This window comes from Canis lupus, chromosome 18 (assembly GCF_003254725.2).
Source record: "Canis lupus dingo isolate Sandy chromosome 18, ASM325472v2, whole genome shotgun sequence".
Lineage (NCBI taxonomy): Eukaryota > Metazoa > Chordata > Mammalia > Carnivora > Canidae > Canis > Canis lupus.
In genome coordinates, this window is record NC_064260.1 from 53,751,391 (window position 1) to 53,778,354 (window position 26,964).

Genomic DNA, 26,964 nt, shown 5'->3' on the forward strand with positions numbered 1-26,964 from the left:
CCCCCTGCCTCAACTAAGATAATGTCTGTGAATTCCTCCTTCACAGGGTAGTTGTGGTGGCTAATGAGACAGCTTCAGCCTGTACCTGCCTCTCCACTCTCTTCCTCCTCTGACATGGGAAGGGAATGTGAGGCCCTCCACAGTACAGCTCTTGGGGATTCGGAGCCCCATTCGCTGATCTCATGTGTTCCCCAGGGCACAGAGGTCTAGGCATTACCAGGAATTACCCCAGGATCTTTGGGAGCTTCGGTGTCTTCATACAAATATGGCAGCCAGCCCGGGTGGCTCAGTAGTTTCGCGCCGCCTTCAGCCCAGGGCGTGATCCTGGAGACCCGGGATCGAGTCCCAAGTGGGCTCCCTGCATGGAGCCTGCTTCTCCCTCTTCCTGGGTCTCTGCCTCTCTCTCTCTCTCTCTCTGTGTGTCTCTCATGAATAAATAAAATCTTAAAAATAAGTACATAAAAATTAAAAAAAAAAAAAAATATGGACGGTGCTCGGGTGGTTCAGTGGGTTAAGTGTCTGCCTTCAGCCTAGGTCATGATCTCAGGGTCCTGGAATCAAGCCCTGTATCGAGCTCCCTGCTCAGGGGGAAGTCTGCTTCTCCCTCTCCTCTGCCCCTCCCCTCCCCTGCTCTGTGTGCTGGCCCTCTTGCTCTCTCAAATAAAAAAAATCTCTTAAAAAAAAAAATTAGAGGCACCTGGGTGGCTCAGTGGTTTAACTGCCTTTGGCTCATCGTGATCCTGGGGTCCTGGGATCGAGTCCTGCATCAGGTTCCCCACAGGGAGCCTGCTTCTCCCTCTGCCTATGTCTCTGCCTCTCTCTCTGGTCTCTCATGAATAAATAAATCTTTAAAAATAAAAAAATAAAATAAAAAGAATTTAAAAACAAATATGGAGGAACAGAGCTATGTTTAGTGGGCAGTCTCCATTCAGCATGATGGAGAAGTTTTGGAGGTGGACACTGGTGCTGGTGGGACCACAGTGTGAATATACTTAACGCCACTGAGCTGTACACCTAAAAACAGGTAACGTGGCAAATTTTATATTTATAAAAACTAAATGTTTTCCTCCAGCAGTCTTCCCCACCTCAGCAAAGGCACCTCCAGTCTTCCAGCTGCTCCAGCCAAAACTTTATAATCATCCTGACTCTTCTATATCTGGGAACCCCCTCCAAGGCTTAATCAGCACCCTGCTGTGAACCCGGAAAAAAAGTTAGGGCAGCCCGGGTGGCTCGGCGGTTTAGCGCCACCTTCAGCCCATGGTGTGATCCTGGAGCCCCGGATGGAGTCCCGCGTCGGGTTTCCCCGGCAAGGAGCCTGCTTCTCCCTCTGCCTGTGTCTCTGCCTCTCTCTGTGTCTCTCATGAATAAATAAATAAAGTCTTTAAAAAAAAATTTAAAAATTAAAAGTGAAAGTTAACAGTAAATTACAAAGCACAAAATGAGGAAGAGGCTCCATCTGCAGTGACATCATGATACCAACTGGGTCAGAGGGGAGGCCAGGGGCAAAGCAAAGGAGAAAAGAAGAGGGGCTGGAGCTGGCACCCCAGGAAAGAACCTGAGGGTGGGGAGCCTCAGGAAGAGGAGAGGCCCAAATCAGACAAGGGACAGGTCTCAGAAGTGCTAGTAGGAGAGAGAAGGGCAGTGCAAGGCAGAAAGAGCTAAGGCCCAGCTGGCTGGCTGCCAAATGTCTTCACAGGAACTGTGCCCTGGCACCAGAGTGCATGCCCTCACAGCCCTTGGCGCAGGTGAGGGCAAGGAAAACCAGAGAGCAAGCATGGACTGGGCCTTAATTGGGGCATCTAATCTCCTGCCCTGTTCCCCCCATACCAGGACCACCTTCGAGGCCCAGGCCCAACAAGTCCCATCCTGCAGGCATAGTGCTCTTTTACCTAAGAAAGCTGGGAGGGCGGGACTTAATCCCAAAGGCTGTGGGTGAGTCCAGGCTAAGAATCAAAACTATGGTAGAAAGATCCAACAGAAAATCCTGCGGGTCTCCCCACAAAGTAAATGCACTTGGCACCTCCACTGAGGCTATCCTGGGAAGTCTACAAAAGCTGCAGCGGTAACAACCACCCTAATCGGCCTCCCTGCTAGCAGGACGGTCAGCGGAAAAACAACTTCAGACCACGCTCACTGCTCCAAACTCTCCCAATTCCCATCCCACTTCCTCAGACCCTGTGTGCAGAGAAGCTAATCTTACCCAACATCTGACCTTTACCCTTGGTTCCCCGGAGGGGATCTCTATGCCCCTGGAATGTCCTGACAGGAATGTCTGGGGATTTCAGACATCTGTCGGTCTGACAATGTGATTTACAAAAAGTGCTTTGGGACACATGACCTCTGGGCCCAGAAGTCGGGGGAGGTAGAGACCGAGTCAGCCGCATCCGAGATTGTGAGTAATCCCCCAGAAACCTGGACCCCACAGCTCAGGTCCCTGCTTGGCCACACTGTGTCACAAACCAGGAGGAGGTCTCAAGTCGAGGGCTCCCCTGGGAGAGAACAATCCTTAGGAAGCTTCACTCTTGGAACACCTCTTCGCATTCCCCCTGCCCACCCATTCCACCCCTATGCAACCTGTCTTTTGGCTGAACGCATATCCTTCCAGATATACTGCTTTCCTGAATTCGATAAGTCATTCTAGCAAATTACCCACTGAGGGTGGTTCCGCAGACCCAGAACTTGCAACTGGTGTCTGAAATGAAGTCAGTCTTGTGGGTCCCATGCCCTCTGCCAAATTCTTTGCGCCCTTCGATGTGACCACCTTACTTGGGCCTTTGTGATCTGTTCAACCCCTACCAACCGGAACTCATCACCCCTCACCTCCCTCACTCTCAAGCAAGGCAGGCCCCTGCCATAGGGCCCTAGAGAGCCCCCTTCACCAGGTACCTGGCAAGCTAACCCCCTCCTTTGGAGGGCCTTTCATTCAGACGTCACCTCCTGGCTGAGGCCTCCTCTCCTTCCTCCTCAAGCTCCCTCTGCCCAAAGCCCCTCCCTCTCTTCCTGCATGACTTTTTTCCCCTTGGCACACTATCACTATAACCCAGCACTCTGAATTGTATTCACTTTATTTCTCCTCCACCTCCTCACTGCACCATAAGCCCCAAGGACAGAGAGATGCTGTACTTTGTTCCCTCCTGTAACCCTGGGACCTAAACCGATTTCTGGCACACACTGAGCGCTCAGTTGATTCTTTGTGGGGAGGAGATCCTGCCCTGGCAGGTAGAGGGAACTCAAGACCTCACCAGGCAGGAGTGACTTTTTTTTTTTTTAATATTTTATTTATTCGTGAGAGAAAGAGAGAGAGAAAGAGAGAGAGAGAGAGAGGCAGAGACACAGGCAGAGGGAGAAGCAGGCTCCATGCCGGGAGCCCGATGTGGGACCTGATCCCGGGTCTCCAGGATTGTGCCCTGGGCAGAAGGCAGTGCTAAACCGCTGAGCCACCACCCAGGGTTCCCCAGGAGTGACTTTTATTTGAAGCCAGAATATACCTTATCTGGGGTTTCATCTGTAATCTGTAACAGAAAAGGAAGAGAGGGAGGGAGGGAGGGAGGGAGGGAGGAGGGGAGGAGGGGAGGAAGGGAGGAAGGGAGGAAGGGAGGAAGGGAGGAAGGGAGGAAGGAAGGAAGGAAGGAAAAAAAAGAAAACAAAAGAGAAAAAAAGAAAAGAAAAAAGAAAGAAAAGAAAAGAAAAGAAAAGAAACGAAACCAGGACCCAAAGGGCCAGAGGAAGGGAGGAATAATGTGTCCTGTCAGGCCACGTAGGGGAAGCGGAGCAACAGGCCCTCATGGGGCTCCAGGTTTAGATGCTCTAGCTCAAGAGAGGCATCCTCCTCATGGCCCAGATGGGTGCTGAGCAGCAGGTTGACTTTGGCTGGCAGGCTGGCTGTGGCCGGCAGACCCGAAACCCCCAGCTTGGCAAGCTGGCCTACATCCCCAAAGTTGAGCACTATCAGGAAACGCTCATTCTGGTCCCACTGGCGGATGTAGGCGAAGATGTCAGGCCCCGAAGAGAGTGCATGGAAATCTCCGTGCAGTAGGGAGCGTTCCTTGCCTCGCTGATCACTCAGCCTCCGGAACAGGGAAAGGAGGGATCGTGGGTCTTCATTCTGGCTCTGCAAATGATCAAGATAGCAAGAAAAGATAAAAGACACCCCTGGGCACAAACTCCTACAAGCCACCTGCCCACCCTCTGCTGAGCAGGCCTAGCCCACTCAAAACCCTTACCTTCACACTCATGTTGCTACTTCCAGGTCCTGAGGCGTTGGGGAAGCTGGATTCATCCCAGAGCATGAACGGAGCCTGCGCAGGCTGAAAAACAGGGAAAACAGGACTTGGAAAAGGCCTGGGCCTGCACTCCCTCCTCCTGTTCCCAGCCTCACCCATGCAGAGCCTCCCCCATGCCCCTACTCCCCACTCTGGCCTAATTTCTGCTGGACAAGCAAAGCAGGCTCCTGCCTCGGTCCCTGCCCACACTGTGCCCTCAGCCTGGAGGGCTCTTGCAGACAGCACAAGCTAGCTCCCTCATTGCCCTCTGGTCGCTCTGCTCAGCTGTCTCACCAGATCCTCTGTGGCCACTCGATGGAAAACATCCCCCCACTCCATGTTTTTCTTTTCTTTTCTTTTCTTTTTTTAAGATTTTATGGATTTATTCATGAGAGACACAGAGAGGCAGAGACACAGGTAGAGGGAGAAACAGGCTCCATACAAGGAGCCTGACATGGGACTCGATCCCAGGTCTCCAGGATCACACCCTGGGCTAAAGGCGTCGCTAAACTGCTGAGCTACCCAGGTTGCCCCACTCCATGTTCTCTAGGCCCCTGGCCCTATTCTCTTCTGCATGGTACTGAACAGCACTGGGCACCTTTATTCTATTTTACTATCTAATTTCACCACCTTCAGCCCTTCTGTGTACTACTGTATCCTTTGTGCATGGCATATAGGATTTACTCCATCAAACTATGGATTAACTAAATGACCGGTTCTATAAATACAGCTTGGGTGTCCAAGCTTGTGGCTAAAGCTAAATGAGTGCCTTCATGCTCTTACTGATCATGGCAGGGGCTACCGTGCATTTCTCGTACTCATATGGGTCCTCCACTCAACTATGAGTTGTGGAGGACATAGAGTCCCCTTGAATGCATCAGTGAATGAATGAATGATGGCTCCCATACTGAACACCTACCACATGTTCAGGCACTGCATTTAAAAAATATGCTCTCGGGATACCTGGGTGGCTCAGGGGTTTGGTGCCTGCCTTTGGCCCCAAGACATGATCCTAGAGTCCCGGAATCAAGTCCCACATTAGGCTCCCTGCATGGGGCCTGCTTCTCCCCCCTCTGACTGTGTCTCTGCCTCTCTGTGTCTTCATGAATAAATAAATAAAATCTTTAAAAATATATATGCTCTCATTGAATCCCAACTTCCCCACAAGAAATGCAATAACCCAGAAGAGATGATCAAGGCTATGGCAGTGAAATGACTTGCCGAGGCCACACAGTGACGAACTAGGTGGCTGACCAGGAATCAAATGCAGCTCCCCCTGAGGCTCACATCTGCCTGCAGTCATCCACACAACCATTGAGATAGATGAACATAGCCTCCCCCACTACACTGGGGAGGTAGCAAGCCGTACCTGGCCAGGCAGGGCAGCTGCCTCCAAGCCAATCTCGTCTCCATAGCTGAAAACTGGGGTTCCGGGCAGGGTGAAAAGGAGCAGTTGGTAGAGGCGGAGGAGATGAGCCGGCACGAAGGAAGTCAGGAATCCCGCCTGAGACAACTGCAGGAATGGATGCACTGGTGAGCCCCGAAGCCCACCTCTGCCTCCATCCGTGAACACCCCTTCCTCTAAAAGGCCTCCTTCTGCGCCTTCTACTCCACACTATGTACTCACACTCCAGCTGCACCAGCGATTGTCAGTGGCATTCAAATACTGGGTCACTAGGAATTCTGTATGCCTCCCAGTGATATCAGGGCTCGACAAGTATGAGCTAGTCAACAACAGGTCTTTGGTGGAGCCAAGTAGGCTCAGGATCTGCTGAAGGTCAGAGGACTCAGTCCCCGCAATCAAGAGCCTGCACAGAGCAAGAGAATAGGACAAAGTTTGTAAAGAGCAAGAAAAGAAAAAAGGTGAAGAAGGTTCTTGGACTAGGGATCCCCCCATTCCTGGGGCCTAGCACTCAGCTGAGGAGTTCCCATGGGGAAGCTGAGTTGGCAGGGGAGGTCTGGCACCTACCTATCTTCACTGAAGCTCTTGGTGACGTTCTGCCATTCAGCCAAGTACAAAGATGCATCCTAGAAGGAAAAAAAGCAGAGTCAAGGAGGAGCAAACACTACCAAGCCCTGGAAAGTCCCTCTGCTCTGACCCAGGCTCTGCCTCTCACAGGGAAAAGGGACTTACCGTCAGATTCTCCACGTTCCGAACCTGGAACCCATCCACACCAGCCCGCAGCCAAAAACTCAGAGCAAACTACAGGGAAGGGGGCAAAAGAAAACAGACAAAAGGTATCAACACTCCGATGCAAAAGCTTACAAAATCCAGCCCACGTCAAACCATGACCACCACGCACTTCTCCATGACCTTGGGAGAGTCACTTGCCTTGACCAGCCTCAGCCTCCCTTAACCACCTCTATCATAAAGGTTTAGCCTTCGGTTCCCTCCCTTTTTGAACTATCACTGATTCTTAACAGTACAGCATTTCACTTCTCTGTTCCACCTCAGGGCAAATCACACGGCTTCACCTTTGGACTCCTATAGGAAAGGCCCAAGAGAAAAGGTACATTCATAAAAATAACTTCATTTAATCCTAAGCATGTGTGGCGATGCCTGGGCGTTTCAGCGGTTGAGCATCTGACTTCGGCTCGGGTAGTGATCCCGCAGTCCCAGGACTGAGCCCTACATCAGGCTCCCTTGCTTGGAGCTTGCTTTTCCCTCTGCCTGTGTCTCTGTCTCGCTCTCTCTATATCTCTCATGAATAAATAAAATCTTTTTTAAAAATTTTTTAATTAAAAAAAAAAACCCAGGCAGCCCAGGTGGCTCAGCGGTTTAGCGCCGCCTTCAGCCCAGGGCCTGATCCTGGAAACCTGGGATCGAATCCCACATCAGGCTCCCTGCATGGAGCCTGCTTCTCCCTCTGCCTGTGTCTCTGCCTCTCTCTCTCTCTCTCTGTAACTATCATAAATAAATAAAAAAAAAAAAAAATTAAAAAAAAAATGAATAATAAATAAATAAAATCTTTAAAAATAAATAAATAAATAAAATAACCCTTAGCATGTGTGGAATGCTTATATACTCATTTCAGAAATGACAAAGCACTCTCAGAGGAGCAAGGAAGCAAGCCCACAACCACAGTCAGAGAGCAGCAGACACAGGGAATGCAAGCCAAGATCCCAAGACAAATGTCCATTATTTCTCTCCCAGTGTCCTGAGGTCTGGGGAGGGTAGGAGTGAGAGAGCAAGGCCCAAGAGGAAAGAGTGAAATTCAAAGCACAGCCCCAGGGCAGTCTTGATGAAGATCTGAAAAGAGGAGTCAGCTCTGCAGCACAGGGCCAGGCCTGAAGTGAGGGCATTGATGAAGGCAGAACATTGGGGCCCACCTCCACAGCCCTGTCCCCTTTCTCAATCTGGTCCCTGTGCTCTCTCTCCTCATCTCCATTTTCATCTGAGGCTACTAGTCCTCATGCCATACTGTCTGAAACATTCCTTCATCAATAACTTTTAAGAGACTTTATTTTTTTTTTTTAAGATTTTGTTTATTCATGAGAGACATGGGGGATGGGGGCAGAAATATAGGCAGAGGGAGACACAAGCTCCATGCAGGGAGCCCGATATGGGACTCGATCCCAAGACTCCAGGATCATGCCCTGGGCCAAAGGCAGGCACCAAACCTCTGAGCCACCCAGGGAGCCCGAGACTTTATTTTTTTAAGTAATTTTTTTAATTTAAGGAATTTTTTAAGTCAGCTCTACTGCCAATGTGGGGCTCAAAGTCACGACCCTGAGATCAAGACTCTAGGATGCCTGAGTGGCTCAGCGGATGAGCCTCTGCCTTTGCCTCGGGGCATGATCCCAGGGTCCAAGGATAGAGTCTCCGCATCGAGTTCCCTATGAGGAGCCAGCTTGTCCCTCTGCCTATGTCTTCTCTGCCTTCTCTCTATGTCTCTCATGAATAAATAAAATCTTAAAAAAAAAAAAAAAAAGGAGTCACATGCTCTATCGACGCAGCCAGGCACCCTTCCTATCAATAACTTTTTTTTTTTTTTTAAGGTTAATTTATTGGGCAGCCCCAGTGGCCCAGCGGTTTGGCGCCGCCTTCCGCCCAGGGTGTGATCCTGGAGACCTGGAATCAAGTCCCACGTGGGGCTCCCTGCATGGAGCCTGCTTCTCTCCCTCTCCCTCTGCCTGTGTCTCTGCCTCTCTCTCTGTCATGAATAAATAATTTTTTTAAAAAACCTAAAAAACAAAGATTTATTTATTTATTCACAAGAGACAGAATGAGAGAGAGAGATGCAGAGACACAGGCAGAGGGAGAAGCAGGCTCCCCACAGGGAGCCCGATGCGGGACCTGATCCCGGATTCCAGCAGGCACCCAACCTCTGAGCCACCCAGGCATCCCCCTATCAATAACTTTTAAAGAGCTGAACTAGATGACCCTAAGGGTCCTATAGAAATTTAAGTAAAGAATTCTATTTCAGGAGGATCCCTGGGTGGCTCAGCGGTTTGGCGCCTGCCTTTGGCCCAGGGCAGGATCCTGGAGTCCCGGGATTGAGTCCCACATCGGGCTCCTGGCATGGAGCCTGCTTCTCCCTCTGCCTGTGTCTCTGCCTCCCCCTCTCTCTCTCTCTCTCTCTCTCTGTGTCTGTGTCTATAATAAATAAATAAATAAATAAATAAATAAATAAATAAATAAATAAATAAATCTTAAAAAAAAAAGAATTATATTTCAGTATCACGGGGGCCAGCAAAGAGTCTGGATCTGCTTCATTTTTATTCTACCCCTGCTGAACTTGTCAATATCCCAGGACCCAATATCCCATTAGGAGCTTGGATGACAAAGTCCCATTCCCAGCCTGCCCTCTTTGCACCTATACCTTCATTCAGTGAAGGCAAATTACCGAAATGAGATTACTTAAGACCTCAAGTCCTAAGCACAACAAGCTCCTCTGAACCTTAGTTAGCTTCTTCGTTTACAGATGAGAGGTGACAGGGACTTTGTGTGGTCACAGAGAAATTGAGAACACATACAAAGTACTTGGCATTGTCCCGCACACATAAGACCACAATGCTTACAATTTCAGACTGGGCTCCACTCCAAAACACATCAAACAAGAACTGGGAAACCAGACAGAACAGGAGTCCCACAGAGAAATGGCTTCCTCTCCCAAAAGGAAGGAAAATCAAACCCAGAGTAACATCTGAGAAGTTCCTTTCCTGGCACTGTTACCATCAGAATCAAGGAAACAAGATAAATACATGGCCAGAAAAGGAACAAGCAAAGACAGATTGCCCTGTTGGCCTACCCTCCTGCCTGTGGGAGGAGTGAGCCAGTTTGGTTCCCAGGAGCAAGAAACCCCTCAGCGGGGCAGCCCAGGTGGCTCAGCGGTTTAGCTGAAGGTTTCTTGCCGCCTTCAGCCCTGGACATGATTCTGGAGACCTGGGATCAAGTCCCACATCGGGCTCCCTGCATGGGGCCTGCTTCTCCCTCCCTCTGCCTGTGTCTCTGTCTCTCTCTGTGTGTCTCTCACAAATAAATAAATAAAATATTTAAAAAAAAGAAAAAAGAAAAAAGAAAAAGAAACCCCTCAGCTAGAGCCAGGCTGGATTTATGGGGCTTGCCAGCGGGATCAACACAGCCCCAGCATCAAGCTCCCACCTGCTGTCAGGACCAACACACTCACCTTCATCTTGGCAGCCACAGCGTCAATCTCTGTGGGGAGGAACCATGAGTCCTGGCCCTTGTAGTTGGGAGTGAGGTCCAGAATGACCCGGATGCCTGGAACAATGGAGGAAAAGGTAGTCGTGAAAAAGACTTTGGAGTTAAAAGGAAAAAAATCAACAAACACAAGGTGGTAGACTATTCCCTATGTATCATGTGGCACAAAACTTAGATTTGAGCCCGGCTTAAGATCTTCCATGAGGAAACAAAAAAATGGGGCACCTGGATGGCTCAGTGGTTAAGTGTCTGCCTTCAGCTCAGGTCATGATCCTGGATTCCCGGGATCCAGTCCTGCATTGGACTCCCTGCATGGAGCCTGCCTCTCCCTCTGCCTGTGTCCCTGCCTCTCTCTTTCTCTGTGTCTCTCATGAATAAATGAATAAAATCTTAAAAAAAAAAAAAAAAAAAAAAAAAACACTGACTTAGGGGCTGCTGGCTGGCTCAGTCAGTAAAGCATCTGAGTTTTGATCTCAGGGTCATGGGTTCAAGTCCCATGCTGGGCAGTAGAGCCTATTTAAAAAAAATTTTTAGGGCAGCCCTGGTGGCTCAGCGGTTTGGCGTCGCCTGCAGCCCAGGGTGTGATCCTGGAGTAGGGCTCCCCGCATGGAGCCTGCTTCTCCCTCTGCCTGTGTCTCTCCCTCTCTCTATGAATAAATAAATAAATATTTAAATAAACATAAATTTTATTTTTAATAAATAAAAATAAATCACTGAGGAAATGTGGTGCCCACATTTTGCAAGTAAGGGCACCAAAGCCCAGAAGTTCAATGACTGGACACACAGCAAGTAGAAAATCTCTGAACCGCTCAACAAACTCATTTTAGGTTGACGCCTAAGAAACCTCCCCTGGGGATCCCTGGGTGGCGCAGCGGTTTGGCGCCTGCCTTTGGCCCAGGGCGCGATCCTGGAGACCCGGGATCGAATCCCACATCGGGCTCCCGGTGCATGGAGCCTGCTTCTCCCTCTGCCTGTGTCTCTGCCTCTCTCTCTCTCTCTCTCTCTCTCTCTCTGTGTGACTATCATAAACTAAAAAAAAAAAAAAGAAACCTCCCCTGTACCTGCCTCAGGAAAGCTCAGAGCCAGTCAGGGGTAAACCCAACAAAAATCCTATCCTGTGTTTCCCGTGGCCAAAAGGCCAAGGCCTTCTCAGCTGCTCCTCTGACAACCCCAAGACACCCACTCTTTTTCTTGGCCGACTGCAAGAGATTGTCAAAATCTTCCTTGGAGCCGAAAGTGGGGTCGATCTGTTCCAAGTTGGTCCCAGACAGGTCATCCTTCTGGTTCCTGTGAATCGGGCCCAGCACAAAGCCCTTCACCTTCAGAGTGCTCAGGTAATCCAGATGCCCCTTCAGGCCTGAAACGGGAAGGAAGGGTTAAGGCGAACCCCCGCCCCGGAGAGACCCCAGATCTCCCCTATTCTCCCCTCCCCCCCGGAACTAAGTGTGGGGTCGAGGGCGAGCTGGGAGCACGAGACTGAGAGGAGCTGAGGTAAGATCCCTCGCACATTACTTCAGAAACGTCAGCGACCGGCTTCCGGCGCCCGCCGCAGGGGTGAGGGAGGACGCTGAGTCAGCCGGCCTGGTGCAAGAGGGAGGACGAGCGGTTTCTTCAAAGGACAGAAGGGGAAGCGACGCCGCGGGGGCGCGGGCGAGGGCGGGGGCGGGGGAGCCTGGGGAAGGCCGAGTCCATCTGGGCACAGGCCGGTCACGCCGGGGGCGCGCACAGAACTCACCCACGAGGCCCCCGCCCCGGGGGCCCTGGAAGGCCTGAAGGTCGCCGATGCGGTAGAGGGCACCCTTGTGCCACCAGCTCTGCGCGGGCAGCTCGCGGCAGCGCGGGGCCCGCACGATGATGACCACGGCGCCCGCCAGCATGCCGAGCCAGCCGAGCCAGAAGAGCACCAGCAGCGCCCAGCGGGTGCGCACCCAGCCGGGGCTGCCCGCCACCTTCAGCAGCTCCTCTTTGGACAGGCCGGTGAACTTGGCCGCGGCCGCTGCCTCCGCCTCGTCGTCGGCCACCTTGATCTTCACCAGCCCGTTCTTCTCGGCGCCGCCGGCCACGACCACCGCCATGGCCGCCCCGGACGCCGCGTTCATCGGCTGCTTCTCGGGCTCCAGCTCGTTCAGCTCCACCTCCTTCAAGTCCACCTCGGTGTCCTGGCTCATGGCGCCTGCGGTCAGCTGGTGGCTGGACTCCTGCTCGGCCCTCTCGGCGTCAGCTCGGCCTCGCCGCACTACGCCACCCCGCGCGGCCTCGGCGACCTCGGCTGCTCGGCGGCGGGACCCGGTCACCCCGGGGAGGAGCGGGAGCCCCGCCCCCGCCCCGCCCCCCGCCCCGCCTCTTAAAGGGGAACCGCCCGGACTGCCCTTTGTGCGCTGCACCCGTGGGCGGCAGAGGGGATGCCCCCCTCCAGCTCCTCCTCTCCACCTGTTTGCCCCTAAAGTTCCTTCAGGTGGAGGGAGCCTCCCGCAGGGGTTCCGGAGCCCCTCCCGGCGCACTCCGGAGGCGGGTGACTGACTACCCCGACCCCGTCCTCCGTTTGCCCCGGGCCCTGGGCTCAAGCCACCGCGTGGCCGTCCCAACTTCGCACGGCCACGGAGCCCGCTAAACTCCGCTCCCCCTCTTTCCCCGATCTGGCCTTGTCTCCCCAAGCCTCTGGGACTTGGCGTTCGACCAGCGCTTCCCGCAGGGCTCACTCCCCCACTGGTCCTTCAAGACTACACTTGAGTCCAGTTCAGATAATTTCATCACGTAGCAACTCTCGAGCGCCCACTACAATACTTTGCTTTATTAACGAGACTGAATCAACTCTAACCCAGCCTTCCCCGAGATGTTTTTAAAATGAACCTGTTCGGACAGGAGAGTAGAAGCTGACACTCCCTCGCCCTACCCCACCCACAGTTTTTGGCGCCAGGATGTCGGGGGCCGCTAGGAATCCGACATCCAGATCTGTAGAAGCCTGATGGGCAACCTCAGGCCTGTAGCAAATATTCCAAGGTCAGGCTTCAGTTAGAGGCATCCACCATTTTCCTACAACAGACCAGACTTTCCCCCACTTTGCAGGGCTTCCCACATATTAGCCCAACCTCCCCAGGGTGCCAGGGTTACCTTCCCCACCCACACCCACCATCACTTCACTATGCTAAACCTTGGAGGCAGCTGCAGAGGCCCTGAAGACCCCCTAACCTCCAAAGAGATCCTGGGATGGAGAGTAAGTGGGGCAAGAGACAGGTTCATAGCAGGGACTGCTGGACACTGATACCATGGGAGGCACACACACTCACTCAGGAACTTCTTGTTCCTGACCAGTGCCAGCCAGGCTATTTTTCAGAGACGAAGTGAAGGAAAATAGTTCTTTCTCCTTCTCCCACCTGGGCTAGAAGCCAAGATAGCTGTGTAGTTGGAAGAAAGCAGAAGCCAAGATCTGAAGAAACAGCAGACAGAAAGGGGAGCCAAAGGAGACCCAAGGGTGTGAAAAGGCTCATCTTCTGCCATTCCCCTTCTGCATACCAAAGCCCATACCCCACTTCCACCCTAGGAAAGCCAGAACCAATTCCTAGAGGGGAGGCAGGCCAGGGGGTAATGGGTAGAGGTCAGACGGGTGTGCAAAGATGATAGTGAATCCAAGGTGCCCTGAGCATGCCAGATAAGCACCAACCAGAGGCTCTGAACAGACTTTATTCCCAAGGGGAAAGCTCACGGTTGAGACGGAGGGTCAGAAGCTCTCCTTGAGATGGTCCAACATAACACCCCAGGGAACATTACAGCCCCCCATGTTTCAGAAAGATGAAGCCAATTCCTTCTGCGTGAAGAAGCTAGCAACTGACCTCCCCAAGGTTATCACCCCCACACACGCCTTCCACAAAGACTACCCCTGCCTCCCTCAGCGACATCAGCTTTCGAACACCTGCCAGTCTCACAGCACATGCAGCTTTGTCAGGCCTCTTCATCTTTGTGCCTGCCATTCCATGTTTTCCCTCCCTGTTCTACCGCTTGACCTTAGAAGCTCACATTCCATTCAAGACCTAGCTCAGATTACAGCTTTTCTCAACTTCTCCAAAAGAACACTTCTCCATTTACCTCTGCTACAACACATACTGTTTGTTTACTACATTTCCTTTCTGAATGTCTGCACTTTAAGACAAGTGGCAGAGGCCCCGTGCTATTTGCTGACAGGCCCCCCTACTTACAGAAGGAGCATAAGTAGGCACTCCATGAGGTTTTGGAAAATGAGTGGATAAACTACACAGTCAAACCCAAATATTTCCCTCCTTAAAAACAACAAAAGTAGCATAGGAAGATAAATGGATAAAAATGAAACAACAGGGACCCCTGGGTGGTGCAGTGGTTTACCACCTGCCTTTGGCCCAGGGCGCGATCCTGGAGACCAGGGATCGAATCCCACGTTGGGCTCCCGGTGCATGGAGCCTGCTTCTCCATCTGCCTATGTCTCTGCCTCTCTCTCTCTCTCTCTCTGTGACTATCATAAATAAATAAAAATTTAAAAGAAAATGAAACAACATTGTACAATAACAATAAACAATGTTGTATAATAGCATAAATAAGCAAAACAGGGGCACCTGGCTGGTTGAATCCATGACTCTTGATCTCGAAGTTGAGTTCGAGCCTCAGGTTCTGTGTAGTGATTACTTGAAAAAATCTTTAGGGGCAGCCCGGGTAGCTCAGAGGTTTAGTGCTGCCTTTAGCCCAGGGCCTGATCCTGGAGACCAGGGATCCAGTCCCACATCAGGCTCCCTGCATGGAGCCTGCTTCTCCCTCTGCCTGTGTCTCTGCCTCTCTCTTTCTCTATCTCTGTGTCTTTCATGAATAAATAAAATAAAAATCTTTTAAAAAATAAAATAAATGAAATTTTTAGGAAAAAAAGGAAAGGGATGCCTCTCTCTGTGTCTCTCATAAATAAATAAAATAAAAATCTTTAAAAAATAAATAAAATCTTTAGAAAAATAAAAGGAAAGGAAAACAAACCATGGCTTATACCTGTTCAACCAAAATGAAAGGAATAAATCTAGGGGAAGGAGAAGATAGGGAAAGACTGAGAAAGAACGCACAAGGTGGCTAGGGATCCTCAGATCCTTCAGTGTTTTTTTTTTTTTCAGTGTCTTTTGATACATAACTTAATATTTACTGTAGGACGGGCACCTGGGTGGCTCAGTGGTTGAGCATCTGCCTTTGGCTCAGAGCGTGATCCCGGGGTCCTGGGATGGAGTTCTCCATCAGGCTCCCACAGGGAGCCTGCTTCTCCCTCTGCCTGTGTCTCTGCCTCTCTCTCTGTCTCTCATGAATAAATAAATAAAATCTTTAAAAAAAAATTTACCATAGGACTGCAGAGTCTATCATTTGTCAAGAAGAATTCAGCCTTCAAGAGAAGGCCAGGACAAAGCAAAGATAAAAGGCAGTTCAAAGGTCCAGTGACTACATCAGGCTACACGTCTTCAGGACTTTACACTCAGGCCGGCCAGTGGGGGTTGGGCCCTGAAATGCAGAGAGCTAACTGTACAGACAACATTCCTTTCTAAACCCCTGTTGCAAAAATTCATGTCACATGTTCCCAAAAAAAATGAGCATTGTGGTTGACCCTTAAACAATGCAGGGATTAGTGGTGCAGCCAAAAATCTGCATGTAACTTTTGACTCCCTGAACACTTAACTATTAATAGCCTACCATTAAACCAGAAGCCTTACTGATAACTTAAAGAGTTGATTAACACAGCTTGTATGGTATGCATATTATATCCTGTTCTCTTACAATAAAGCTAGAGAAAAGAAAATGTTATTCAGAAAATTACAAGAAAGAGAAACCACACTGAGTGTACTGTATATATAAAAAAAAAATTTTAATCTGCGTTTAAGTGGATCTGTGCAGTACGAATCCGTGTCGTTCAAGCACCAACTATACTTGATCTTAGCCAAAATATAGGGAAGTTATTTTCCCCCATGTGTACAAAAAGGATCTCCAAAGACAGAAGGAGAGTTCAAAACTCTCCAGGAGACTGTCTGCTCCAACAAACTCTACAACTTTGCCAGAGCCCAAGGCTTATTCCAAAGACCCAGAAACAAAGCATCCAGGCTCCACTTCTAAAATATCCATTAGCCTTGGGGAGTTCAGACATTGGAAAACTGGGTGATGGCTGAAGTTAAATAACTGAGTGTTTGAAAGTCAAAAAGCACTGTGGTGATGAAAACAGAGGAGGTTCACCCCAATCAAAGGGGCTCCCTTGGCAGCTGGTACTGGAAGAACCAATGTTAGAAAAAAGTTGTTGTTACAAATACTGCACAAGGGACACTGGCTGCTAAAGAAAAGAACTACCACGGTTGTCTTCATGAAGGATAAGGACTATGAAAGCCAGAAAGAATAAAGGAAATACCACCAAAGCCATCTTTTAGAAGAAGAGAAATAAATACACCAACTGAAAAGTGTTTGGTAAATTAGACAAATGAACAATACCACAGCCAGCCTTTCTCTAATGCAGCCAAGTATCAAAAGAGAGAAGCATCAGAGATCTAGCAGATCAATGCATGGAAGAGACAGAGAAGCATTTTTAACATATTTTTCTTGGATAGATGACATCAGATATTTATTCAGTTAGCCTTAAAAGGCTGACCTAAGTCCTCCAACATCAGCTCCTTCTGCCATCGTGGTCATACAATACTGGTGGGGAGCTTCATTTTCCCATCCCCTGTGACCTTCAAAACTTTCCATCATCACATTCTTTGGAAGAAAATTACCAACTGCATCCACACTCGAGATGTGGCATTAATATCTGCCTCCTGGGGCGAAAGCAAGACTATCTCCATGAATTACTGAGCAGGTGATTTGTCTCTTCTCACTCATATATCTATCTACCTATCTATTTGAATTATTCATTAAAATTTATTTATTTAAATTTATTTTAATCATTTATTTAAACTACTCATTTATTCATGTCAGTACAGACTCATCGATATTTATTTTATATGTTGGTTTAGAATTCAATACTTTATTATTGGGGTTTTCCCTCAAATTGCGCCAGCTTTGGCCACTATGAGCTCTTTCAGATTGGCTCCTTTAAAACATTTCTCTTCCCCCTGTCCCTTGCCTTCCCTGCCCAAACACACACATCCTTTTTTTTTTTTTTTTTTTTAATTTATTTATTCATGATAGACAGAGAGAGGCAGAGACACAGGCAGAGGGAGAAGCAGGCTTCATGCCGGGAGCCTGACGTGGGACTCGATCCCGGGACTCCAGGATCATGCCCTGGGCCAAAGGCAGGCACTAAACCACTGAGCCACCCTGGGATCCCCCACACATCCTTTTTTTTAGCACTTCCTTTTGTCCTGGCACTACAAAATGGTCCAGGCTTACCTTGTATGCAACGAGGGCCCCAGTCCTAGAATCAGCCACTTCTCCAAGGAGCCCTGGTTTCTTTTATTGGAGAATGGTATTAGAAACCAAGATTGGTCGGTCCGGGACGCCTGGGTGGCTCAGCAGTTGGACGTCTGCCTTGTCTGCCTTCGACTCAGGGCGGGATCCTGGAGTCCTGGGATCGGATTGGGTCCCACATCAGACTCCCTGCATGGAGTCTCCTTCTCCCTCTGCCTCTCTCTCTTTGTCTCTCACGAATGAATAAATAAAACATTTTTTAAAAAGAAAGAAAAGAAAAGAAGGGCAGCCCCGGTGGCGCAGCGGTTTAGCGCAGCCTGCAGCCCAGGGTGTGAGCCTGGAGACCCGGGATCGAGTCCCACATCGGGCTCCCTGCATGGAGCCTGCTTCTCCCTCTGCCTGTGTCTCTGCCTCTCTCTCTCTCTCTCTCTCTCTCTGTGTGTGTGTGTGTGTTTCTCATGAATAAATAAATAAATAAAAATCTTTAAAAGAAAAGAAAGACCAAGATTGGGGCGCCTGGGTGGCTCAACAGTTGAGCATCTGCCTTCAGCTCAGGGCATGATCCAGTCCCACATCGGGCTCCCCTCGTGGAGCCTGCTTCTCCCTCTGCCTATGTCTCTGCCTCTCTCTCTCTCTCTCTCTCTCTCTCTCTCTGTGACTATCATAAATAAAATAAAAATTAAAAAAAAAAAAAGAAAAAGAAAAGAAACCAAGATCTGGGCATTCAGGTGTCTTCATGAACAAAAGTTATTCATCAAAAGTGTTACCGGTCATGGTGGGATATGTGGGCTTGGAAAACAAACAAACATATCAGTGTTTTCTTTTATAGTCCACATTTTAATTTTTGGTGTCTTTTTTTTAAAGATTTTATTTATATAAAAAAAAGATTTTATTTATTTATTCATGACAGATGCACAGAAAGAGGCAGAGACACAGGCAGAGGGAGAAGCAGGCCCTATGCAGGGAGCCCGATGTGGGACTTGATCCCGGGTCTCCAGGATCACGTGCTGGGCTGAAGGCAGGCACCAAACCGCTGAGCCACCCGGGGATCCCTATTTTTGGTGTCTTATTTAAAAAATATTTTTGGGGGGGCAGCCCTGGTGGCGCAGTGGTTTAGTGATGCTGCAGCCTGGGGTGTGATCCTGGAGACCCGGGATCGAGTCCCACATCGGGCTCCCTGCATGGGGCCTGCTTCTCCCTCTGCCTGTGTTTCTGCCTCTCTCCCTCTGTGTCCATGAATAAATAAATTCAAAAAAAAAAATCTTTAAAAAAAAAAATAAATAAATAAATAAAATAAAAAATCTTTTTTGGGACCCCTGGGCGGCTCAGCAGTTGAGCGTCTGCCTTCAGCTCAGGTCTTGATCCTGGAATCCCGGGATCAAGTCCCGCATTGGGCTCTTTGCATGGTGCCTGCTTCTCTCTCTGCCTGTGTCTCTGCCTCTCTCCCTATGTCTCTCATGAATAAATAAATAAAATCTTTTTAAAAAAATAAAAAAATCTTTTTTGAGGCACTTGGCTGGCTTGCTCAGGAGAACATGCGACTCTTGGTCCCCGGGGTTGTGAGTTAGATCCCCATGTTGGGTGTAGAGATGACTAAAAAACAAATAAACTTTAAAAATTCTCTAAAAAAATCTTTCTTTACTTTAAGGCTTCAAAGATATTCATCAACATTTTTTTTAAAGTTTTTATTTATTTATTTATGAGACAGGCAGAGACACAGGCAGAGGGAGAAGCACGCTTCTGTGCGGGGAAGCCTAATGTGGACCCCAGGATCATGCCCTGAGCTGAAGGCAGATGCACTCAACCACCGAGCCACCCAGGCATCCCTCATCAACATTTTCTATCCAAATATGTAAGGTTTTGTTTTTGACATTTAAGCCTTTAATCTATGTTTATTTTTTAAATCCATGTTTAATTGGTTTTTATTTATGGTATAAGATAGATATAGTTAAAAGCAAAGAGAGAGAGTGCAGCACAGACTTTGTTCTTGACACTGAGCTCCTAAATCCCTTGGAATTCCTGGATAATAAGAAAGTCTTTTCTTCCAACAAGGCAACTCTTTGTGGCAGCTTTGGGGTGGGGACTGGCCACCAGGAAAACCAAGGCATGACTAGACACAGTTGTAACTTCCAGTCCTATCCCCCAACTTCCAGCAATGGGAGATGGGCTAGAGATTAAGTCAATTATCAATGGCCAATGATAATGCCTGCATAATGGAACCTTTGTAAAAACCCTAATCAATGGGGTTTGGAGAACTTCCGGGTTGATGAACATGTACCAGGAAGGTGACACACCTCAAAGTCCATAGGGTCAGAAGATCCTGTGCTTGGAACCCTTCCAGATGTCACCCTATATACCTCTTCATCTGGCTGTTTATAACATCCTTCATAATAAATTTGTAATAGTTAGTAAAGAGTTTCCCTGAGTTTTACAAGCTGTTACAGCAAATTTAGACCTGAGGGGATTGTGAGAATCCTGATTTGTAGCCAACTCAGAATTGTGGATAACCTGGGACCTACAACTTGAGGTTGGTGTCTGCAGCAGTAGGCAGTCTTGTGGGACTGAGCCCTTAACCTGTGGGGTCTGTGCTAACCCAGGACAGTTAGTGTCATGTTGCATTAAATTGTAGGACTTCCAGTTTTTGGAAAAATTAGAAAATTGCTCGGTGTGGAAACTCACACATGTGGTGTCAATACTCTGCACAGAAACAGATCATAGTAAAAAAAAAAAAAAGAAAAGAAACAGATCATAGTGGTGTCAACCAAGAAGAGGAAGTGAAACTGGGGTCTCAGAATTGCAATTTGGGAGGCACAGATTCCAGAGTAACCAGAAAACATGTCCCACTCATGTGGGGAAAGTAAAAGGTTTTTATGAGAAAGTAGAGGGAGTAATAACATGATTTAAATAAAAAAGGAAAGCACCCCGGGTGGCTCAGCAGTTTAGCGCTGCCTTCAGCCCTTTAGACCCGGGATCAAGTCCCACGTCAGGCTCCCTGCATGCAGCCTGCTTCTCCCTTTGCCTGTGTCTCTGCCTCTCTGTGTCTCTCATGAATAAATAAATAAAATCGAAAGAAAAAAAAGAAAGAAAGAAAGAAAGAAAGAAAGAAGAAAGAAAGAAAGAAAGAAAGAAAGAAAGAAAGAAAGAAAGAACCACCTGTTAATTTGGTGTTGACCCATTGCACCACGTTTGGTTACTATCTAATCGATTATTCTACCCGTGCTATCAAACGAAACTGTTTCTGCTATGCAGTAGTTAACTTTTTTCTCCTCATAAAATACCAGCAGTTTTATGGTTCAAATACCAGTTGTTCTGTTGGAATTCTATGAGCAACTGCTTGTAAAAGTCACTGCTTCTGGCCCAGTTAAAGAGTGCATTAGTCAGAGAAGAAAATGGAAGGGCCCCTGGGTGGCTCAGTCAGTTATTTGTCCAACACTTGGCTTCTGCTCAAGTTATGATCTCAAGGTCATGAGATCAAGCCCTGTGTCAAGCCCCAAGTTGGGTTCCCCATTCAATGGGGAGTCGACTTGAGATTCCCCCTTCCTCTCCCTGTTCACATTCTATCTCTCTCTAAAATAAATAAATGGAATCTTTTTAAAAAAATAAAAGAAATAAAAAAATAAAATAAAACAAAATAAAATAAAATAAAATAAAATAAATAAAAGAAGTAATGGAACATCCATATTATGCAATCTGATGCCTCTGAAAACAAATGCTCTATAAAATGCTACGGAATGAATGCAGTGTGCTACCACTGTCTGAGTAAGGGAGTGTGTGTGTGTGTGTGTGTGTGTGTGTATTCTTTTCTTAAGTGACAACAGAAGGATAAACCAAAAGCCAATATAAAATGGCTACCTAGGGACGCCTGGGTGGCTTCAGTGGTTGAGCGTTTGCCTTTCACTCAGGGAATGATCCCGGAGAACCGGGATCAAGTCCCACATCGGGCTTCCTGCATGAGCCTGCTTCTCCCTCTGCCTGTGTCTCTGCCTCTCTTTCTCTCTCTCTCTGTGTCTCTGCTGAATAAATAAAATATTTTTTTAAAAATGGTTATCTGTAAGTGCAAGGAAAAAAACAAGAAGCAGGGGATGGCAAATAAGCATATGAAAAGATGTTCAACATCATGTGTCGTTAGGGAATTGCAAACCAAAACAACAATAATATACCACACACATGTATTAGAATGGCTAAAATCCAAAACACTGGGCAGCCCCGGTGGCACAGTGGTTCAGCGCCACCTTCAGCCCAGGGTGTGATCCTGGAGACCTCGGATAGAGTCTCATGCCAGGCTCCCTGCATGGAGTCTTATGGAGTCCGCTTCTCCCTCTGCCTGTGTCTCTGCCTCTCTCTCTCTCTCTCTCTCTCTGTGTGTCTCATGAATAAATAAATAAAATCTTTAAAAAAAAATCCAAAATATTGACAACATGAAAGGATGTAGTGTAAAAGGAACTCTCATTTATTTCTCGTAGGATAGTGAGATGGTACAGCTTTTACAAAACTAGTTTTTACAAAACTAAACATATTCTTATGTATAATCCAGGAATCATACCCCTTGATATTTATCCAAATGAGCTGAAAAATTATGTCCACACAAACACCTGCAAATGGATGTTTAGAGCAACTTTTTCATCATTGCTAAAACTTGGAAGCAATCAAGATGTACTTCAGTAGGTGAACAGATGAATCTAGTTCATCCAGATTTATCAGGTACATCCAGATAATGGAATATTATTCAGTTCAATAACAAGAAATGAGCTACCAAGACACAAAGACCCAGGGGAGAATCTTAAATGCATATTTCTAAGCAAAAGAAGCAAATATGAAAAGGCTACATACTGTATGATTCCAACTATATGACATTCTAGAAAAGGTAAAACTATGGAGACAGAAAGATCAGTGGTTGGCAGGAGTTCAAGGGGAGGAGGGGAGGAGGGTGGGGTGAATAAGCATAGGGTATTTTTAGGACCATGAAACTATTCTGTATCATTGTAATGGTGGATACATGTCATTATACATGTGTCAAACCCTACAGAATGTGCAACACAAAGAATGAATCTTAATGTAAACCATGGTCTTTAGTTAATAATAATGTGTCAACACTGACTCATCAATTTTAAGAGGTGTACCTCACTAATACAAGATACTAATAATATGGGACGCCTAGGGTCGGCCTTCGGCTCAGGGTGTGTGATGCTGGGGTCCTGGGATCGAGTCCCACATCAGGCTCCTTACAGAGAGCCTGCTTCTCCCTCTGCCTATGTCTCTGCCTCTCTCTGTGTCTCTCATTTATAAATAAATAAAATCTTTAAAAAAATGCTAATAATAACAGAAGTGGTAGGGGTGAAAGGAGGACAAGGAAGTATATGTGAAATCTGTCCATTTCTCTGTAAATTTAAAATTGCTTTCAAAATATAAAATATGGGATCCCTGGGTGGCGCAGCGGTTTGACACCTGCCTTTGGCCCAGGGCGCGATCCTGGAGGCCCGGGATTGAGTCCCACGTCGGGCTCCTGGTGCATGGAGCCTGCTTCTCCCTCTGCCTCTGTCTCTGCCTCTCTCTCTTTCTGTCTCCCATGAATAAATAAAATAAAAATCTTTAAAAAAAAAAAGAAGTACACTTCAAAAGAAAAACTAAAACTAAAAATAGTACCATCAGTAATTTTTTTTTTTAATTCCAGTATAGTGGGCAGCCCGGGTGGCTCAGCGGTTTAGCGCTGCCTTCAGCACAGGACCTTGAACCTGGAGACCCCGGATGGAGTCCCACATCAGGCTCCCTGCATGGAGCCTGCTTCTCCCTCTGCTTGTGTCTCTGCCTCTCTCTCTGTGTCTCTCATGAATAAATAAAAAATAAAATAAATTCCTTTAAAAAATAATAATTCCAGTATAGTCAACATACAGTGTTATATTAGTTTCAGGTGTGTGATATAATGATTTAACACTTCCATACGTCACCCAGGACTCATCAGACAAGGGCATTCCTGAATCCCCATGCCCTGTGTCACCCATTCCCCCTACCTACCTTTCCTCAGTTTGTTCTCTATAGTTAAGAATCTGTTTTTTGGGATCCCTGGGTGGCGCAGCGGTTTGGTGCCTGCCTTTGGCCCAGGGCGCGATCCTGGAGACCCGGGATCGAATCCCGCGTCGGGCTCCCGGTGCATGGGGCCTGCTTCTCCCTCTGCCTGTGTCTCTGCCTGTGTTTCTGCCTCTCTCTCTCTCACTGTGAGCCTATCATAAAAAATAAAAAAAAAAAGAATCTGTTTTTTGGGACACCTGGGTAGCTCAGCAGTTGGGTGTCTGCCTTCTGCTCAGGTCATGATCCTGGGGGCCCGGGATTAAGCCCCGCATCAGGATCCCCACAGGGAGCCTGCTTTTCCCTCTGCCTATGTCTCTGCCTCTCTCTGTGTCTCTCATGAATAAATAAATAAAATTTTTAAAATAACTCATATGGAATTTGTCTTTCCCTGACTTATTTCACTCAGCGTTGCATTCACAGTGCTGCAAATGGCAAGATTTCATCCTTTTTATGCCTGAATAATATTCCATTGTGTGTATATACCATGTCTTCTTTATTCCTTTATCTGTCAATGGACACTTGAGCTGCTACCATAATTTGGCTATTGTAAATAATGGTGCTATAAACATAGGGGTGTATGTAATCCTTTGAATTAGAATTTTTGTATTTTGGGGATAAATGCCCAGCAGTGCAATTACTGAATCGTAGGGTAGTTCTATTTTTGAGGAACCTCCATACTGTTTTCCACAGTGGCTGCATCAGTTTGCATTCCCACCAACAGTACAGGGGCTCCTTTTTTTCCACATTTGTGTTATTGATTTTAGCCATTCTGACAGGTATGAGGTGATATCTCATTGTAGCTTTGATTTGCATTTCCCTCATGATGAATGATATTGAGCATCTTTTCATGTGTCTGTTGGCCATTTGGATATCTTCTCTGGAGAAATGTCTGTTCGTATCTTCTGCCTGTTTTTAACTGGATTATTTTTTTAGGTGTTAATTTGTATAAGTTCTTTATTTTTTTCATACTAATCCTTTCTGGATATGTCATTTGCAAATATCTTCTCCCATTCAGTTGATTGCCTTTTAGTTTTGTTGATTGTTTCCTTCCCTATGCAGAAGCTTTTTATTTTATGGAGGTCTCAATAGTTTATTTTTGCTTATATTTCCCTTGTCTCAGGAGACATACCTAGAAAAAATATTGCTATGGCTGATGTCAGAACCTTACTGCCTGTGTTTTTCTCTAGGAATTTAATGGTTTCGGGTCTCACATTTAGGTTACCATCAGTAATTTACAAATAGGTAACTAACATTCAGTTTGGAAGAAAAATTGAGACCTAAATGTTTTTCTCTACTTACAGAAAAAACAAATTGAGGAGTGCCTGACTAGCTCAGTTGGTAAAGCATGAAACTCTTGATCTCAGGGTTGTAGGTTTGAGCTCCATGTTGGGTGTAGAGACTATTAAAAGATAAAATCTTAAAAAAAAAAAAAAAAAAAGAAAACTCAAATTGAATCTACAAAGTTTTAGAATAAAGGTTCAATAAAAACTAGACACAAAATAATTCTGTTCTGTATACCAGTAGCAAAAAACTAAACTAGAAAATGTTTTTTTTAAGTTGCCATTTATCCTAGCAACTTTTTTTTTAAGATTTTATTTATTTATTCATGAAAGACACAGAGAGAGAGAAGCAGACACACAGGCAGAGGGGGAGCAGGTTCCATGCAGAAAGCCCAATGTGGGACTTGATCCCAGAATACTGGGATCACGCCCTGAGCCAAAGGCAGACGCCCAACCTCTGAGCCACCCAGGTGTCCCTATACTAACAACTGTTAACCTTAAAAGTAAAACTGGCAGTTATTTTACCAGCAAAAATGGGTTTATTCAGGAATAGCAGAGAATTGCAATTCAGAATATGTGGGTAATTTGCAACAGCTATAGTACTGAAAATACTCTTGTGATTATCCAGAAATGTTACTACTAGGTGTATACACTGGAGAAACTCTCATACAAGTGCACAAAGCAACATACTACAGATTTCACTGCAGACTTGGTTATAGCAATAAATATTTGGTAATCTGAAAAAGGGTCTATCACTAGGGGGCAAAATAGTTTGTAGAAAATTTCTAAATAGAAAACTATAAGGACTAATTTTTTTAAAGATTTTATTTGTTTATTCATGAGAGACAGAGGCAGAGAGACAAGCAGAGGGAGAAGCAGGCTCCATGCAGGGAGCCCACATGGGACTCGATCCAGGGTCTCCAGGATCAGGCCCTGGGCTGAAGGCTGTGCTAAACCACTGAGCCACCCAGGCTGCTCTTATAAAGACTAAATCTTAAAGAACCAGGACATAAAAGACAAAATATGCATCAAAAATATAGCATTACTCTGTGTGTCTCTCATGAATAAATAAATAAATAATCTTAAAAATACATATATATATATAGCATTAAAGAAAGAGGGGAAATAGCAGATTCATCTTCAATTTTCCCCCTGAAACCAAAATATACAGTGGAATACCAACAGCCTGCATTTAAACTGACAAGTATTCAGTTGGGAGGGAGAGACACATCATTCACGGAAGTACTGCAATATCAGATTGGTTTGTGGAATGAATGGAGCAAGCCTCTATTCAATCTCCCTGTTCCAAAAATCCACTTTATAAAGTATTCTCAGGTAGAGGAGTTATGAAATATTAAATAAGAACACATACTATTCATGATCTTGGGCCCAAAAATAAATAAATAATCTAAAATTAAAGTTCTCACTGCAACTTGCTTCCCAAACTTTCACTCAAGGCTATATTAAAGCTGTCCCTTATGAAATTCCACATCTCAACTCTTCCAAAAACCAGTCTAATCCTGTCCTGGGACAACTTCCCAATGGCATATTTCTCCACAGTTCAGGAAATAAGGAAATTCTGTTCTCAAATTGAATTTTTCCCAGAGGTGAGTGCCCTCCTCCCAGCTCCCAGCAGAGAACTCTGTATTTGCAATCCCTTCTCCTCCATTAATGGGTACAGTGCCTCTTGCTGCCAGGAGGGGGCAGACGCTGCGTCCATCCTCAAGGAGCTTCCCTTTGTGGGGAAGTTGTTTACAGTTCAAGTATTTCTCCCAACCACTTCTTCCGGAGTTTACTCCATAGCACAGGGCATACAATCAATCAATGAATTACAGGGGGTTTATGTGGGTTAAGTAGAGCAAGGGAAGGAGTGCAGGAGTGATATTAAAACTAAATTCTGGGACGCCTGGGTAGTCTGCCTTTAGCTCAGGGCGTGATCCAACCATCCAGGGATTGAGTCCCACATTGAGTCCGGGATCTGGCTCCCTGCAGGGGGCCTCTGCCTAGTCTCTGCCTCTGTGTGTGTGTGTGTGTGTGTGTGTGTGTGTATGTGTGTGTCTCATGAATAAATAAATAAAATTTGAAAAAAAAAAACCGAAGTGGGCCTTGCAGGCTCTGCGGGTAAGCACAGGCTTGAACCTAAAAGCAAAGGAGGAGCACTGAGGATCTTTAGCTGAGTTCAGATTTTTTTTTTAAGATTGTATTTATTTATTTGATTGAGACAGAGAGTATAACCAGGGGGAGGGAAGAGGAAGAGAGAGAAGTAGACTCCTCACCCAGCAGGGAGCTAGATAGATGCTCAGTAGCT

General features: G+C 46.9%; 1 protein-coding gene and 1 pseudogene across 1 annotated transcript; both read right to left on the reverse strand.

Annotated features, from left to right (window-relative positions):
- Positions 1-3,257: 3,257 nt before the first annotated feature.
- On the reverse strand, positions 3,258-12,238 carry SLC3A2 (solute carrier family 3 member 2). The gene is made up of 9 exons (XM_025446076.3): positions 11,663-12,238; positions 11,111-11,284; positions 9,893-9,987; positions 6,397-6,465; positions 6,232-6,290; positions 5,890-6,070; positions 5,632-5,775; positions 4,224-4,307; positions 3,258-4,111 (listed from the first exon to the last, which is right to left on the reverse strand). The coding sequence occupies exons 1-9, from the start codon at positions 12,093-12,095 to the stop codon at positions 3,749-3,751; spliced, it is 1,602 nt and encodes a 533-aa protein (XP_025301861.1). The 5' UTR covers positions 12,096-12,238; the 3' UTR covers positions 3,258-3,748.
- Positions 12,239-25,876: 13,638 nt separating this feature from the next.
- Positions 25,877-26,057, reverse strand: LOC112659566 (U2 spliceosomal RNA; annotated as a pseudogene).
- Between the last annotated feature and the right edge of the window lie 907 nt (positions 26,058-26,964).